At 41.1% G+C, this 18,483-nt stretch overlaps 1 protein-coding gene across 3 annotated transcripts in view; it reads left to right on the top strand.

Moving 5' to 3' along the window:
- WDR48 (WD repeat domain 48) overlaps nucleotides 1-18,483 on the top strand; it is a 44,134-nt gene that overhangs the window by 23,076 nt on the left and 2,575 nt on the right. For all 3 annotated transcript variants that reach the window (XM_027582363.1, XM_027582361.2, XM_027582364.2), the window contains 10 exons: nucleotides 1,283-1,357; nucleotides 2,671-2,773; nucleotides 3,582-3,679; nucleotides 7,725-7,832; nucleotides 8,162-8,258; nucleotides 10,717-10,812; nucleotides 13,286-13,391; nucleotides 14,341-14,428; nucleotides 16,782-16,858; nucleotides 18,233-18,425. In XM_027582363.1, coding sequence (XP_027438164.1) covers nucleotides 1,283-1,357; nucleotides 2,671-2,773; nucleotides 3,582-3,679; nucleotides 7,725-7,832; nucleotides 8,162-8,258; nucleotides 10,717-10,812; nucleotides 13,286-13,391; nucleotides 14,341-14,428; nucleotides 16,782-16,858; nucleotides 18,233-18,425 — 1,041 coding nt within the window. The remainder of the gene's footprint in view (nucleotides 1-1,282; nucleotides 1,358-2,670; nucleotides 2,774-3,581; nucleotides 3,680-7,724; nucleotides 7,833-8,161; nucleotides 8,259-10,716; nucleotides 10,813-13,285; nucleotides 13,392-14,340; nucleotides 14,429-16,781; nucleotides 16,859-18,232; nucleotides 18,426-18,483) is intronic.

Consider the following 18,483-nt stretch of genomic DNA (forward strand, 5'->3'; position numbering starts at 1 on the left):
GTCCTGATTGCTAATCAGCATCTGCTGTGTGGGTGAAAGGGTACTCGAGAAGCCATCCATACTGACACCTGCTGAAAGTGAAGCCTGGACCGCTAAAGGGTCTTATCATCACATGACAAGATGTTCAGCCTCCCTGATAATCTCAGAATTACACATTAAAACCATAGTGAAGAGCTTTCCAGATTTAAAATGGAGGCATAAAGACAGCACTACTTCATTTTCACAAAAATCATCCAAAAACAACTAGAAAAGCAAGAAACAGAACTGCAGATAGCCACGAAACTAAGTGACATCTGAAACCCAGGCCACAGCATAAGAGGAAGGGCTGAAAAAGGGAATAGAAGTCAAAGGAGACAGTTGAGGGGATGCTTGTGGCCTAGGAGCGCACACATCCTGGCCGAGTATGGCTCTTTAAAATAGGTGGCGCCCCCCAGAGGACAAAACCAATAATCCTAGGGGAGCAAGGGAGTTGAGGCTGAAATCAGCCTGTGTTCAGGGGGCAGAAACACTGTGTGTGTGAGTCCTGCAGCTGCCAGGATCTCTTGACTGTGGAGAAAAAAGCTCAAAGAATTTAGTGACAACATAACTGTGTTGAAAGAAACGTCACTTTGAACTGAAGAGGATTCCTACTTGCTAGGAGTCCAGCCTGTTCCATGACTCCAACCTTCAGTTTCTTGGCACAGGAAGAATAGTGGATGACTGACCATAGAGTGATTTCATGTGCGTGCCATCTATATACATGGCTGTAGGGCCATATTTCTATATGTATACTATTTTAAAAATACAGAAGGCAAACGGTAAACTGTTTGCAGGTGTACTATTCTTAGGTGAGGGAGGTGAATTACATGAGTACTTTTCACTTTTGCTATGTTGGAATGTTTTTTTACTACAAACATTTTCAAAAGAGAAAAAGAGACCTAATTTCCTTGTTATTAAAAAAGAAAAACAAAAGAGTAACAAAAACAAAATTATGCTAAGTCACCCTTTTGACTGTACCCATTTGGATCCCTTAACTATTTAATTTAAAATCACGCTGAAACTTTCAGCCACTGATTTTGGTGAGAAGTCACTCCTATTACACTTGTAAAAGTAAAAGGCCGTTCTCCTTTAGCAAAGACACTCCCTCATTATTCTGTGCAACCCTAGCTTTTAACACATGCCACAGTACAGTCAGCATACGAACATCGAATGAAGGAGTTGATATTTAATAATATGTAGCTAGTCCTGGCAGCTCAGGAGAGTCAGCATTCCACAGAGCAGTGTTTTTGTGCTTTGTTTTCAGATGGAGCTTGATAGATCAGCTGATCCCCCTCCCGCAATCTGGGTTGCCTCGACTAAGTCTACAGTAAATAAATGGGTAAGCGAATGGCCGTATCCCTGGCAAAGGTTTGTAAATGTGTGGTTTGTTATTGCAGACCTGCCAGATACCAGTAGCAAATGCTCGGGATGAACCTGACACTCAGCATGCTTTTGAACAGTGGCAAAAATCTGAAAGCCTCTGTGAGTGATCCTAAAGATTGTACTAAAATTACAATAATAGTCAAGATGAAGCATCTGACTTCGTCAGGAGCCAAGATAGACATTTGATGTGCTTAGAATAGGCACTGTTGCCTGATAAACCAATAAATGTTAGTACAGCATCTGAGCTCACAAAACTGCATTTAAAAACAGGCAGCCCTGGGCGCCTGGGTGGCTCAGTTGGTTAAGCGACTGCCTTCGGCTCAGGTCATGATCCTGGAGTCCCGGGATCGAGTCCCGCATCGGGCTCCCTGCTCAGCAGGGAGTCTGCTTCTCCCTCTGACCCTCTTCCTTCTCGTGCTTTCTATCTCTCATTCTCTCTCTCTCTCAAATAAATAAATAAAATCTTAAAAAATAAATAAAAAATAAAAACAGGCAGCCCTGGTCCAAGTTTCCCCAGATATCCAAAAGTTTGCTTTGCACCATTATTTATTACCCATTTTCTCTAACCAAAAGAAATCAGAAGGGAATTTTTGCTTTTATAAAATGGTGATTGCTTTTTTGTCTTTACACCATCTCAGCTTATAAAAAGCTTCATATGAACGCTTTACTTTTGGATAGCAGGGAATACCTGTACCAACTTGGCAGGGACACTTGTTAGGTTTCTGTTTTTCCAAGTGTAAAAGAAAATAGAAAAATTGTGCTTTCAAATTCATTTCTTTTTTCCTCATAGCATGAAGAACAGGGATAGAAATAGAGGATAAGCAGAGAAAAGTCATTAAAAGTGCTTTAATTCTTAAATGTTAATTAAAGAAGATCTACGTTTTCTTGCTTACCAGACTATATGTGGAAAACAAAAGAGTGTTTCCGTTTATTTGTGTTTATACCTCAGTCAAGTGGACTTTCTCAGTACTTGTAAAAAATGTTAGATATCTTGTCTAAATTTCATCATGCCAATGTGAGATCAGCATAGTTTTACCTTGAAGAGTGCCTGCTTTTCCCTTCAAAAGGACAGTATTAATATTCCCTTCTTAATCCTTGTTTTATTTCTTGAAATCATGGTAGATAATTGAACTTTATGATTAAATTTTCTTTGGTTGATGTTATTGTTTTGGTTTTTCTCATTTGTTCTTTGTTTTTCTTGCCACTTTAAACAGATTGGCAAAACTTAGAAAGCATAAAATGATTAAAAAATGAATTTTGTTCCTTTAGACCTTGAAGGGAATTCATAATTTTAGAGCCTCCGGAGATTATGACAACGACTGTACAAATCCTATAACACCACTTTGTACACAGCCTGACCAGGTTATTAAAGGTGAGTAAGGAAGGTGGAAGGTATCATACCTTTTACCAAGGTTAATTATAGTTACTGAGAGATTGACAAAAATAAAGGAAGTGACCTTCCTTTAAATGTAATTCTGATGGCAACAGAAGACACAGTGTGTTGGTTTATTTTTAACAGAAGAAAAATATTCTTAAAATGCTATTTAGTGACTTTGAAAAGGGTGTTTCTTGTAATCTTTTTGCCCAGCATCAGAATAGTCATAGTCTGGGTCGAGCCAAGAACCACTTTGTAAAATATGTAGGGTTGAATGTTGTCTTCTGGTGCAAGGCAGAACAGGTCCAATCTGGTCCCCGACTTCTCTGTGCTCCAGCGGGAAGTGGCAGCTCTGACCTGAAGGCTCAGGTGAGGAGTAGAATGCTGAACGGTGCATTCATCTGCAGTTCCGTGTCCATGCTGGTGTCTTTAGAACCGCATGTCCGTGCAGGAGGCAGAAGTTAGAGATGGGACTGATCCAGTGATTTCCTGTCATCATTTGAACTTTTCCCAGTGGGTAAAATGGTTTGCCCTTAACAGTTTTCCACTGGTAGCCCCTCGAAGGAGGGGGTTTTTTCATCTATAATCTGTTTTTAAAATTGGATAGTTTGTCTTAGGTTGGCCTTAAACTGCCTTAGATATATTTATACGTGTATATATTACTATATGTGTATCTTTTGATTCACCTTCTCCTTTCTGGTGGATCGTATGATTTCTGTTGTTACATGCCAATGAGTAATTACTGCTATATGGTGAATTTAAATAGGGAATTGTTTTGCTAATTGTTTGAGTTCTTTTCCTATAGGGGGTGCGAGCATTATTCAATGCCATATTCTTAATGATAAGAGACATATATTAACCAAAGATACCAATAATAATGTGGCATATTGGGATGTATTGAAGGTAAGTAACTTCTTGTATTAAATATAAGTTATTAGATCATGTATCCCCTTTATTTTTTATTATAAAATATATATATATGAAATAACCAAGGTAATAAGTATGTGCATTAAGATTAGATTGCAATAATATTTTTGGGGGGGTTGGATACTTTTTTTTTTTAAGATTTTATTTATTTATTTGACAGAGAGACACAGCAAGAAAGGGAACACAAGTGGGGGAGAGGGAGAAGCAGGCTTCCTACAGAGCAGGGAGCCTGATGCGGGCCTCGATCCCAGGACACTGGGATCATGACCTGAGCCAAAGGCAGACGCCCAACGACTGAGCCACCCAGGCGCCCTGGGGTGGATACTTTTTTGTACAAGTATTTAGATAAGGCCATAGTTTATCTTTTTAAGCACCTAAAATTTGAGTGGAACCATTTCCAAATGCTGTGTTAATATGCTGCCTTACCTTAAAATAAATATATCACAGTTCCTCATCCTTGACATTATTGACATTTTGGGCCGAGTAAGTCTTTGTTGAGGGGAGTGGGGTAGAGTGGGATCTGTCCTGGGTATGATGGGATGTTTAGCAGCATCCCCAGCCTCTACCCACCAGGTACCAGTAACCACCTTCCCTTCCACCCCCAACTTCAGTTGTAATAGCCAGAACTCTCTCCAGACATTGCTAAATGTTTAGGGGGAGGAAGAAGCAGCAGCATACAAAATCACCCCAGGTTGAGAATCCCTGCAGTGCACAAAATAAGTTTATCCATTTCTTAGGATTTATAGATATCACTATGAGCATCAGTTACAACTCTGTCATGTTAAGATGACCCTGTGGGATAGTTAGATGTTTTAAACCATTCATCCACGTTCTAAATAGCATAAACAATTTATAGGCAGGGTGCCTGGGTGGCTCAGTTGGTTAAACATCTGCTTTGGGCTCAGGTCATGATCCCAGGGTTCTCATCAGGCTCCCTGCTCAGCAGCGATCCTGCTTCTCCCTCTCCTCCCTGTTCATTCTCTCTCTCAAATAAATAAATAAAATCTTTTAAAAATAACTTATAGGCAGATTGAAAAGTTTGCTTTTCTTGGTGGTGTTGGTATATTTGTTCAACACCTATTTCCTGGATTGAATGAATATTGTGGGCAGAGAACTGTGTTAAGAGTCATAGATGACAGAGTCTGTACCATGATCCCCTCTGGTAGGGACAAGGGTAGGGAAATGGGAAGCCCTTACAGATAAAAAACAGACAAATTACAGGGTAGTTTATGGACAAGGGCAATTACTTACAACTAGAGAAATCAGGTGAGCTTCGAGCTGAGCTTCTTCGTGGTGGAGAAATCATTTGAAGAGGGTCTTAAAGAATTCCAGCAGATGACTAATGGTAGGGCATTTTAGGAAGAGGGAGTGAATGACAAAGGCACAGGGAAGGTAGTGCTCATTCAGTGACTCTGAGTTTTGTGTAATTGGAGACTAGAGGGAATGTTGGTGAGGGGGTAGGGGTGGAAGGGTGGAAGGTGCCATTCAAGTCATTTCCCAGAGAATCTTGAATACAGGCCCCACAGTTGGCCTTCTTTGCTATTCCCTAAAGAATCTTAATCTTAGATTGTATTGGAACAGGAAGAATCCCATGCCCAGAGCGACAGTGGTCTGTGTGATGGGGAAGAAGCTGGAAGGCCGGGTCTTCAGCATAATGACTTGGGGATCTCAAGGAAGAGACAGATGTTGGATACATTATAAGGAAGGATTGAAAAGCTCTGGGGTTTTGGTTAGGCTCCTGGTTAGAAGAAATGTCTAGATCTAAAGAATAAGATAAACAGCTTTCTTTCTGAGAAGGGACTGTCTGAATAGAAACCTTGGCCTGACTAACACTTTCCCTCCCCATGGGGCAGGTGTACAGGAAGTCACATAACGAAGCAGTTGCCCGGTGAGCATGGTTGCAGAGCCAAGAGGCTTTAGTAGTTGAATGGAAAATGAAATTGCAGCAGACTCCAAAAGTCCAATTGGGTTTTCTTACTTTAGAGATACACTTCGCAGGGGACTAAAGACTCAAGTTTGTTTCAGAGAGGGGTGCTATGGAGACTGGGAGGATCCAGAGCAGCCCTGAGGACCTGGTCAGCAGGAACTTGGCTACTCTACCACTGACGTGGCCCTAGTTCTGCCCCATGGCTGGGCTTCCCCTCATGCTGCCCAGCACCTGACGCTCTCCAGAACATAACAGAATCTAATTGGGCCAAGCTACTCTTTCGGGGTGGACTGACTGATTTTCTGCCGGTGGATCTGATGTTCGCTCTTGGGCAGATTAGCCAAAGCCTTGGTAGAGTCCTGCTGCCTGAATGGGAGGTAGCTCTGCTTAGATGGGGCAGTGACCTGGCATGTTCCATAATTGGCATTTTTGTATCTCTAGCAGCTTTCAGTACCCAGACACTAGACCCTGAAGTGTCAAGATCAAGTGATTGGGAGTAATGGACATGACATTAAACAGAAGTAGGGAGTCAGGAGTATTTAGGAACATAGGCTCAGAGTGAGATAAGAGTTTCATTCTAATCTTGGTTCTTTTAGCTACTAGCCAAGGGATCTCTGGAACATACTGAACCTCTCTAAACCTCTGTCTTTATTCCTAAAATGTGGGTGGTACCTATTTCTTGGTGAGGTTAAGGAGGTGTTTGAGAAGTATTTATCGTAGTGGCTGGCACATAATAATAGTTAAGCTGTTACACTAATGTAGGTGAGAGATCAGATATTTATCTGGACTAGGATGGAAAAAAAACAGAACGATGAAGTGTTGAGGCCTGTGGATAAGAGGGAGCTTGAATAAAAGTATAAACGAAAGTAGCAGAGTGAGTCCCAGGTTCCTGGGTCAGATAGTTTGGTAAGTGGAAGTGATGAGGGGGGGGTGATGTAAGAGGGAAAATGGATTGATGGGGGAACAGGGGAACATGCTGAGCAAGACAATGAGTTTGAGTTTATGTGAATGTCTAGGTAGATAGGACCTCATGCTCCAGTAAATGAGCTGGACCGGAGAGACAGGCTCAGCAGTCAGCGTCTGGTGGATTATAACTGAAGCAATGGGAACATCAGAGTTTCCAAGGGATACATCTGTACTGAAGAGAGAAAAAAACCAGCCATCACCCTTCCGGGAACGGTTAGAAAAGAGGAAATCACAGAGCTGTATAATAAACGGGGCAGAAAACCAAGAACCAATGGCGGCTCAAGAACTAAGCAAGCATTTCCCGAAAGGGCTTGTGGTTAGCAGCACTGGCCTACGGAGGGTTTGCATCCCATTTGGAATGTAACGTGCCTGGGACTTAACCAGTAGGGAGGATGGTGTGGAGGGGAACAGTCTTGAGAGAGTCCTAAGAGTAAAAGCCAGATAGAGTGGGTTGAGTAGTGATTGGGAGGTAGTGGAGCAATCTTTGGTGAAATTTGACTTTGGGGAGGTGGGCAGGAAGAGGCAGTAGTGAGAGAGGATATAGGGATGGGAGGGTGAAGCAAAGATTTTGTTTTGGTGTTCAGGTATTTTTGAGATGAGAGTAATTGGAGTGTGTTCACTGCTCATGGGAAGAAGCCAGGAGAGCATGAGAGAGTAGATGACGGTACCAGGTCCCCAAGAAGTGAGGGGGTCCGGAGCACAGCATCAAGGGACACTTTTTTCCTCGCACTGGGAAGAACAGTAGCACAGAGCTAAGGGGATTTTGTTAAGGCTTCTCTAATTTTGAGGAGTGGAGGTCAGTTCTGTGCTGAGGGGCAGTGAGGGAGGTGGCAAGGCCAAACATGAGGGTAAATATTTGACTGGGGTGTTGTGGAGAACTGACTTTGGAAACGGAAGAAACCCCAGGTAGCAGCAATGGTGAGGCTGGAGACCGCCGTACACTTACGGCGGGAATATTGGCAAGGATTTGAAAGGCCGGCATGCCCTTTGTGGGTGTCGATGTCGTCCAGGATGTTTTTAGACTCTATTTAGACAGATGTGAAAATGTGTAAAATTTTGAACACTTAAGTCAAAATCATTTTACCACTTAATATTGATAATTACCATACTTTCTTTTTTACTGTATAGGCTTGTAAAGTTGAAGACCTGGGCAAAGTGGATTTTGAAGATGAAATTAAGAAAAGATTTAAGATGGTATATGTGCCAAATTGGTTCTCAGTAGACTTAAAAACAGGGGTAAGTTAGCAACTGGTGTTTGTATCGTTTGGGATAGTTGAAAGTTTCTGATACAGCTCAAAATTAAGTATTATTACTTACAGAGTCCTATGTTTTTAAGTGTGAAGGCAGTAAATTTTTCATGTTAATACTTGCAAAATGCAGTTTAGAATGCCTTTTGGTATCCCAGTAAATTAAATTGTAGTTGCAGTGAATCACATGAAACACATTTTGGTTCTGAATCTGTGGCTTAGCTCTTCAGTCAAATAGTATAGATAAATAGGGCCTTAGAGACTTATTTGGAGAATATATTGAAATGGAATGCCACTAACAGTTTTTTCTTTTGACAGATGTTGACTATTACTTTGGATGAGAGTGATTGTTTTGCCGCTTGGGTTTCTGCAAAAGATGCTGGCTTCAGCAGCCCTGATGGGTCAGATCCAAAACGTGAGTTTAAGTGTCCTCCTTCCCTTCCTCCTTTCAAAAGCGAAGGTGGATCTGTGCTGAGTTGGGGGTTTTTTTGTTGTTTTGATTTGTTTTGTTTTTTGCTATCTGCTCTTTTATTTTTTTAACAGTATTTGAGGTTTTTTTGTTTTTATTTATTTGAGGTTTTTTAAATCATTTCTCAAGAAATCCATATATTCTCTCATGGAAATGGAAAATACTATTCCATTTTAAATGTTTTGGGGGTCTTGATTTTTCTCACAGTCTGTGGTTTAGCTTTAACAATTAAACACTCAACACACTCTCTACCCTTAAACCTTTCTGGAAATCTGTTAGGATAGGCAAAGTGAAGCTGGGAAACAGTTCTCTTGTTTTCCTTTTTTTTTTTTAATTGAGATATAATTGACATAACTTTATATTAGTTTCATCTTCACATGTACAACCTGATTCAGTATTTGTATTTACTGCAAAATGATCACAAGTCCAGTTAATATTCATCATCACAGTACATAATTACACATTTTTCCCTTTGTGATGAGATCTTTTAAGATCTCTCTTAGCAACATTCAAATATGCAGTACAGTATTATTAACCGTAGTCACCATGTTGTACTTGCATCCCCGGGACTTATTTATGTTATAACTGGGAGTTTGTACTTTTTGACTCCCTTCATTTCCCTACCCCTGCCTCTGGCAACCACCAGTCTGTTCTCTGTATCTGTGAATTTTGGTTTTTGGTTTTGATTTTGTTTAGTTTTGAGAGTCTACGTATAAGTGAGATTATATGGTATTTGTCTTTCTCTGTCTAACTTACTGTACGTAGCCTTCAAGGTCCACCTAAGTTATTGCAAATGGCAGGATTTTGTTCTTTTTTATGGTTGAGTAACATTCCATTGTACATACATACCATGTTTTTTCTTTATCCATTAGTCCATTGATGAACATTGGTTGTTTCCGTTATCTTGGCTGTTGTAAATACGGCCGCATTGAACATGGGGGTCCATATATCTTTTCCAGTTAGTATTTCATTTTCTTTGGCTAAATACCCAGAAGTGGAATTGCTAGATAATATGGCAGTTCTATTTTTAATTTTTTGAGGAACCTCCATACTGTTTCCCACAGTGGCTGCACCAATTTACATTCCCACCAACAGTGCACGAGGGTTCCCTTTTCTCCACCTTTTCATGAACACTTGTTATTTTTTTATCTTTTTGGTAATAGCCATTCTAACACGTGTGAGATGATAGCTTGTGGATTTGATTCGCATTTCCCTGATAATTAGTGATTAGTAAGCATTTTTTCATGTACTTTTTGGCCATCTATATGTCTTCTTTGGAAAAATGTCAATTCAGATCTTCTACCAATTTTTTTTTTAAGATTTTATTTTTAAATAATGTCTACACTAAACATGGGGCTTGAACTCAAAGTTACAAAATCAGGAGTCACATGCTCCACTGGCTGAGTCAGCCAGGCGCCCCTTTCTGCCCATTTTTTTAATTGGATTGCTTGTTCTTTTGCTGTTCAGTTGTATGAAGTCCTTATATATTTTGGATATTAACGCTTTATCAGATACATGATTTGCAAATATTTCTCCCACTCCGTAGGCTGCCTGTTCATTTTGTTGATGTTTCCTTTGCTGTACAGAAGTTTTTTAGTTTGATGTAGTCCTACTAACTTTCTTTTACTTTTGTTGATTTTGCTTTTGGTGTCAGATCCAAACAATCATCACCAAGCTCAAGGAGCTTGCTGCCTATGTTTTCTTCTAGGAGTTTTATGGTTTCAGGTCTGACATTCAAGTCTTTGATCTATTTTGAGTTAATTTTTGTGTATTGTGAGAAGAGACTCATAAAAGTCTATTATATTTTGTTGACTATATCTTTGGTTGGTATTCTCCTAAGAATGTAGCATGTAGGCATACCTGATGTATATATATATAGTTTTAGTGGCTCTCTATGGAAATAGTTCCTTAAAGAATGTAATTCCTGTTTTTGTTTGTTCATTTTTAAAGAATGGCTATTTATATCTGAACAACCAGATAGAATATGTTTGCTCCATATTATTACTTCTTTAAACATTCTAAGATAAATATTAATAGATGTGGCAAAATCTTTCAAGTCTTGCTTTTGAACATCATTGGCATTGGGTTAAGAATTTAATATCGGGGCGCCTGGGTGGCTCAGATGGTTAAGCATCTGCCTTCGGTTCAGATTGTGATCGCAGGGTCCTGGGATCGAGCCCCGCATGGGGCTCCCTGCTCAGCGGGGAGCCTGCTTCTCCCTCTCCTTCTACTGCTCCCCTGCTCGTGTTCTCTCGCTCTGTCAAATAAATAAATAAAATCTTAAAAAAAAAAAGAATTTAATATCAGAATATGTGGAAACAATTTTTATTCCTTTCCCTTTGTTTTTAGGCTAAAGCTAATAACTCTTTTCCATTTCTTTTCATTTTAATTAACTCCTTTGCAGTGAACTTAGGAGGACTTTTACTCCAGGCACTCCTAGAATATTGGCCTAGAACCCATGTGAATCCAATGGATGAAGAAGAAAACGAAGTAAACCATGGTTCGTATTTTTATATCAGGATAATTGATTTAAAATTACTTAGAAGTTTAAGAGGCGCCTGGGTGGCTCAGTTGGTTAAGCGACTGTCTTCGGCTCAGGTCATGATCCTGGAGTCCCGGGATCGAGTCCCACATCAGGCTCCCTGCTCAGCGAGGAGCCTACTTCTCCCTCTAACCCTCCCCCCTCTCATGTACTCTCTCTCTCTCTCTCAGTCTCACTCTCTCTAAATAAATAAATAAATCTTAAAAAAAAAATTTAAAAAAAAATTACTTAGAAGTTTAAAATACTTGGACAGTTTGTTATTCCAGGAAGGTTTAAGAAACATTTAAGAAGCATTTGCTAAGTCATGACATAATTAATAACTTGTGATGTGTCCAGTTTATCACCCTCCCTTCCACAGATCAAAGAACATCCAGTCTTAACTAAGATTCCAGGAGCACTTTCAATCAGTGAAGCTGCTCAAGAGGGGTTAAAAAAACCTCTACATATTTAAATGACCTTTGCCCTTAAAAGCAAGTAGCTTAGCAGCCTTGTTTCAAAGATATTTCTCAAGAGTAGCTATGGCCCTGCAGGACTTACCTCCAGCACCAGCTACATCGAAAGCCATTTCTGTCCTTATGTCATCATAGTTCATGTCAGCCTGAAACACAGACATTACCAGGTCCGGTGATTCTACCTGATCTTCGCTCTAAACGTTTCAGAAAATCAAATTCCAGCTCAGAAGTGTCAGGATAAGTGAACAAATATGTGTAAGAATTAATGTCACTGAGGACATTGTAAAGCTGTGCGTGCCACAGGCAGTGGTGGTAACTTTCTCTGGGCAGCAGAGAACATGTTTTGAATTTATAAGTCTGGTTCAGTTTGATTGAAGAAGGGGGAAAAAAAATTTCACAGCTCGTATGTTACCTGCAGCCGGTTGAAGAGTCCTTGAGTCCCACCTACCACAGGCTTACTCTGCTGAATATTCTCTGAATTCTCTGAAGATTCTGCTGAAGATGGTCCACTTCTGGTGGTCAACAGTGATGAGGATCTCCTGCCAGAGACTTTGTTCTGGCTGACTCATCCAAAATGATTTTTGGAGTTTAAATCTCTTGTGCAAGGATGGCATGCTTCTCTGCAAGCCATTCTTCTGATATCCCTGTCAGAGAGGGCACTGACCCCATCCGTGGTGGCTTTTTTTATGTAACCTGGCCCACTCCCCTCCCCATCAGAATTGTACAGTGGCCTCTGAGCCAGAGAAACTCAATGGAAAGGTCTTTCCACAGAGGCTTGAAAAAGCTGAGTTTTAGTGTGGGCTCTGCCATTTAGCAGCTGTGTCACTGTGGGCATGTCGTTTCCAGTTCTTGGCTCATCCTTCTCCATCTGCAACATGACAGTTAGGCAGGATGCCCTTAGAGGCCCAAGTGGACGATAAAGGTCAAAAACTAGTAGTACGGTCGGCACACCTGGCATCCAGGCTTTGGCTATGGAAGTAAGGAAACTCCAGATCATCCTTAAAATCAAACTGCCATAGTAAAGGCAGAGCAGGACCCACCCATCTCCTCTTCCAGCCCGACGGCTGCTTGTTCCACCTGTGCAGTCACCTGCTGTACCAGCACCATGACCAGTGGACTCTTGAGAGTCATGTACATTCTACTCAGTGAGCAGCTCAGGTATTCGGAGGCCTATAGTGAGTTGTAGGTGGGGTCGATAGAGATAAATGGGCATGAACTACATACTCTAGGGACTGACATTCTGGTGGGGCAGAGATGACAGAGGGAAGGACAGAGGACAGAGCAGAGGACTGCTCTGAGGACAGAGCAGAGAGAACATGATGAGGTCAGAGGGAGGCATTGGTTGTTGCTACAAGAGAGGGTCTGAAAGTACTGTAGGGTCAGAGGGTGAGGTTGCTTCCAGATTCACTAGGGATGCCTTTATGAACAAGGTGGTACTGGAGTGCGGCTCAACCATACTTGGTCAAAAGATTACAGAGAAAGCAGAGTGAAATGAAATCTAGAGAGAATAATAAAAAAGGGATTTTGACTTCACTGAGGATTTTATTTTTCACCAATACTGCTGCCATTAGTGTGGCTGCCATTAAGCATCAATTTTTGTTTCTGGCCCAAGAAATTTTTCTGAGCTTGGTGTTCTACACACACACGCACACACACGCATAAGGCGATTTTAAACAGACTGTCCTAGACTTTCCTGTGGCTGAAGTGGAGTTCTCTTTTTGTTTCAAATCTCAAATGTTAATCTCTTCTATTAAAATTCTCTGAAATTATACAGTCATTTCCCGTAAGGTACATCACAAGTTGCTTTACCTCTTATTCTTTGTAGAAATTTAACTTTGATTTGTTTTTTATCTGACCAGCTGATTTATCAGACTTGTTTTAAAAACTCTGCAATGTTTGAAGCCTGTAGAAACAAAATGTTTAGAATCTGTGTTTTTAGCACTAGTTTTGGATACTGACACCATCTCCATTTTTCGTAGTAAATGGGGAGCAGGAGAACCGAGTACAGAAGGGAAATGGATATTTTCAAGTGCCCCCCCACACCCCTGTGATCTTTGGTGAAGCTGGAGGACGCACACTGTTCAGGTAGGGGCATGGAGGGCTGTAGACTCTGCCTAGGAAATCATCCCATTTGCTAAGAAGTACTGACTCAAACGTGGTAACTTGTTCTGGGGATGTGAGGGATTTGGAAGCTTTTCCATTTCCATGAGATGGTTAAGCGTCTGATGCTATTAGACCACATTCTAATTGAGAGCTGAGCCTCTTGTGTTAAAATGAGGTCAATACTTTGCTTTAAGGCAGCTTCTGTGGTGGTTTCTACAGGAAGCTGTCACTTTCTCTACTTAGCTGACGTGACTGCCGGGATCAGGGAATCACCAGAAGTCCCTGCTCCTAGAACAGCATCAGAGTAGGTAACTTCCCTCAGGCTGACCATACAAGATGGGCTGGGCTGCTCCTGAGAATCGTGCTCAGCGGTGCCCAACCTGAGGTGTGAGACTGTCCTTCATGAGGCCCTGCCAGGAAGCTGGCCTAGCTTCACCTCAGGTTGCCAGCCAGGCCCTGGTGGAATCACAGGGGAGAGCCCAGTAGAGTCTTCTGTAGGGTCAGAAGTAAGGAGAATGCTTGTCTTGCCCTTAAGCTCAGAATTCTCTTCCTTTATGGTAAACTCCTGAGAGTGTGTTGACCAACACTGTCCTGGTCCCTGTGATGTGTGGAGGCCTGTGCCATGCACTGCAGCCCTGGCAGGGGACGTGTCTTGAGTGTGTTGCCTGCACCCAGCATTCCTGTCGTCACCCGAGGACTCAGAGAAGCAGCTCTTGTATATGCGTGGCCTCAGGATGCGGGGTCCTGAGTGTTAGCACCCGTTGCACCTCTTAGCCAAGTGAATCATTCTGCCTGGCTGCATTTTATTTCCTCAGCTGTCAAGTGGGGGTCATCCCAAATGAGCTCTAGGGTCCCTCCCTCTAATGTTTGTTGACAGTGGTTTGTCATTTGTGCTGCTTGTGTCCCTGACTACCTGATGGGTTATGTTTAGGCTGCTCTGCCGAGACTCCGGGGGTGAGACTGAGTCGATGCTTCTTAATGAGACGGTGCCACAATGGGTAATTGACATCACTGTGGATGTAAGTGTCCTCCACTCCTGCTTTGCCCTTTTGTTCTGTCCAAATCACGAAGGAAATTAATAGCAGCTTTAGACTGTACAGTCTTACGTTAGTAAAAACCAGGCTGCCAAAGGGAGCCCTCCTCTGCTTCCCTGCCGTCCCAAAGTTGCGGAAGAAGGACTGGTAATTAGTTATGTATCTGTTTATATCTTTGTTGGATTTAGTTATAAACGTAAGATGTGCTTATTAAAGAAAATAATAAATGAATCAAGTGAAACTCCCATCTCTTTCCCAGTCATTCCTCTCTTCCACTCACTCCTGTCCTTCCCCCTGGAGGGGGTAACTAGTCCTAGACCAGGCCATAACCTTCAGGACTTGGTTCTGTGCACACACAAGCAGGTACCGCTGAGGAGTGTGTCCATGCCCCTATGTGTACACACACACACAGTTCATTATTTTGCACAAAATCTATTATACATACTGTTCTGCAACTTGGTTTATTTTGGTTTTTCACTTAAAAATATATCTTGGACATCCTTCCTTGTCTATATATGGGTCATTCCTCTTTAATGACTACATAGTATGTCTTTGTATAAATGTACCGTAAATTATCTAACTGGTCCCCTATGGATGGACATTAAGGTTGTTTCCAATGTTTTCTATTACAAGCAATGCTTCAGTGAGCATCCTTGTACATGTGTCTTTGTGTACTTTTTAGGATAAATTCCTAGAAGTGGAATTGCTGGATCAGAGGGCACGCATATTTTCAATTTTGGTAGACTCTGCCAAATGGCCCCCCACAAAAGCTATAGCAGCTCTCGCCAACACTGTACGTGTGCCCGTTTTTCCACACTCACCAACACTGGGTACTTTCAGTCTTTGCTAAAAGACGGCAAATATCTCATTGTCTTAAGGTGGGCTGTTGTTTTTCACATGTAGTGAGGTTAAGCATCTTTTCATATTGGCCATTTGTATTTCTTCTGTGAGTTGCCTTTTTATAGTCTTTACTCATTTTTCTTTTGGGTAATTTGTGTTTCTTACTGATTTGTAGGATTTCGTCATATTGAATATTAACCCTTTGACTATTATCTGTGTCTCTCAATCGAAGTTTTACTTTGTTCATGGCTGGTGTCTTTTGCCAAGCAAAAAGTTTGAATTTTTATGTAATCAGATTGGTCTTTTATGGCTCTGAGTTTCATGTCTTGCTTCAGTATTTCCTCCTCCAAAGTAGCAAAAATGTATTCTCCTCTAGTAGGTCTGTGATCATTGTGTATGTCTAGTTCTATAATCTATTAGAATTTATTCTGTTTGTTATCCAAGTAGGATGCTAACTATCTCCAGATGGTTAGCCATGTGCCAAAACAATTTTTTGGATTAATCTATCCTTTTCCTACTAATTTGAAATGGTATCTTTATCATATACTAAATTTCTGTATACACATGGGTCTGTTTCTAGACTCTCTTATGTGCTGTTGACCTGTTTTATATATTCCTAAAGCCATATGAAAAGAGATTTAATCTCTCAAACTTTCAGAAAATGTGTTTTTTGTCCCAGATATACCTCCAAGAACTTAAAGCCAGTGTGGCACTTGATGGATAGTCTATGGTCTTCTCTAAATCCAAGCTCCCCATAAACCACTACTTCCTTTGAGTGTGAAAGTCACCTGGGATGCATTGCTGACTTTAGGCCTGTGGCTTATTCCTGAGAGGAGACATCCAGACAGGATATGACATGGAGGCTCGGAGGGGATTAATACCCAGAGAAAAGATGACCAGTTAATTTTATCCTTCATCTAAGTATGTGGTTTACTTCCTGGTAGACATCTTGGTGGTTGGCTGAAGTTTCCACTCTCGCTTAAAACCTCAGACCTGAGGTCAGAGGGAAAGAACGTGGGAGGACCTCAGTGGCCTTTTCAGTTGGATGATGGGCCTTACCAGCCTAGAGTGTACGGTTTTGCTAAAAGGTGAATGTTGTGGGTTTCTCTCAAAACACCGAACTTTGTGTTTGGGCCTTTAGGTATCAGCCCCAATGTTTTAATGTGGAATTGAGATTTTTATTTCTAGGGCTTTAAGAGTTAAAATTTGTTTCCCTTTAATACCTTGAATTATTTGAGAAGAGGCATCCTGCAGCTTCATATTGCCAATGACATATCATTTGTCTCACATATCTTTTATTACAAAACTAAACATGATACTTTTCTGATACATTTTCACTAAAGCTGACTTGGATGATTTGATAGCTTACTATACATTTCATAGAAAGTCAGTTTTAATTGTAAAATAACTTAACTTGAAAATCATGTTTTTCTATTGATGTCATTTTCATTCATCAGCTACTCAAAACAATCATACCTTTCTACTTTTAATATTTCAGAAAAATATGCCCAAATTCAACAAAATTCCTTTCTACCTCCAACCTCATGCATCTTCAGGAGCAAAAACCTTAAAAAAGTAAGTAAGGGCAGTGTCACGTGATATCTTGATCTAATTAATTGCCAGAGCTTTCTTCTTCTTTATGATTGCTTTTATAGTAAAGGAGATCTAAAGCTAGTTTTATAATATTGAAAGCTTATACAATTTACCATTTACCAAGTACCTCCTGTGGTAGGCCACAGATGTTCAAAAAAGTAAGACTTGGTTTTTGTCTCTTGCCACAGCATAGTTTAGGACAGACACAATCTCTGTATAAAAACTGCTCTTAGGGATGCTTAGAGAATGATGAGAGTAGGGGAAAGAAATGAATTGTGGGCTGGAGCTTTCCAGAAAGGCTTCTTGAAAGACATGGAGTTTGAGCTGGACATGTAAGGAATGGATAGAATTTCAAAAGAGAGGTATTCCAAGTCCAGGAAATGGTTTGATTGAGATGTGGAAGTGGGAGCATGCACAAGATCCTGAAAATTAACAAGTACCAGTGTAGCTGCAGCAGAGGATGGAGGGGTGGCCAGAAGTGGAAAAGGAAATCTGAGGTCTCATGGGTATATATCCAAGCAAGTAAAATCAACAAGACTTGAAAACTTTTTGTTAGGGAAATTTCTAAACATATACAAAAAAGAGATCAGGAGCATGAACCCCCATTGTCCTATCAAATAGCTCCAGGGTTATCGACACATGGCTGAACATTTTGCTTCATCTCTATCTCTACCTCGCCTCCCTCCCACCCACCTACACACACACCCCAGATTATTTTAAGCAAGTCCTAGATTCAACTAAATTTAATGACTGAAGTTCAAGATGGCTTTCAGAGTTTGAGCCTGAGCTACTTGGGTTGGCCATTTTTAACTGACGTTAGCGATACAAGGTAAGTAGGTTTGGGGGTGAGGAAATTGATGAATCTGGTTTGGGACAGGTAGAGTTTGAGGTGCCTGTGGGATGTCCATCTGGATATACACAGCCAGCTGTTGGGCTTTTGGCCTGGAGTTCAGGCAGGAGGTCTTGGCTGTAGGGCCGAGAGCCGTAGGAGAAATGAGCACCGGGGAAATTGGAGCCTGGTAAACACTGGGGGCTGCCTTCCCAGCCAGGAGCATTTCGTTTGCCCATGGTCTAGGATCATCTTTAAGGGAATAAAACCCAGAAGGCTGTTCTTGATGTATATGTAAGTTTTAAGAACACGTATTTAATCTCACTTACACGTAATCTGTGTCTTAGGGGAACACTCTGGAAATGTGTTGGCAATTCTAGAACTAGGTTAAGGCAGTAACCAAAAACACTTCTTGGTTTATGTTTCTGTGCTATGTTTTATCTTTATCCAATGTGAACACCAAAGAATATTTAAGAGACAGTATCCAGTGATTTCGTGATGGCACGATCTGCTCTTGCTTTTTACAGGGATAGACTCTCTGCTAGTGACATGCTTCAAGTCCGGAAAGTAATGGAACATGTTTATGAGAAAATCATCAACTTGGATAATGAGTCGCAAACCACTAGCTCTTCTAATAATGAAAAACCAGGAGAACAGGAAAAAGAAGAGGATATTGCTGTGTTGGCAGAGGAGAAAATTGAACTTTTGTGCCAGGACCAGGTAAGTGCACTTGAGGACCATAGCCGTTTTTTTCCAGTGCCGATGCTCAAAAAGTTAC

Source organism: Zalophus californianus, chromosome 1, assembly GCF_009762305.2.
Source record: "Zalophus californianus isolate mZalCal1 chromosome 1, mZalCal1.pri.v2, whole genome shotgun sequence".
NCBI classification, from domain to species: Eukaryota; Metazoa; Chordata; class Mammalia; order Carnivora; family Otariidae; genus Zalophus; species Zalophus californianus.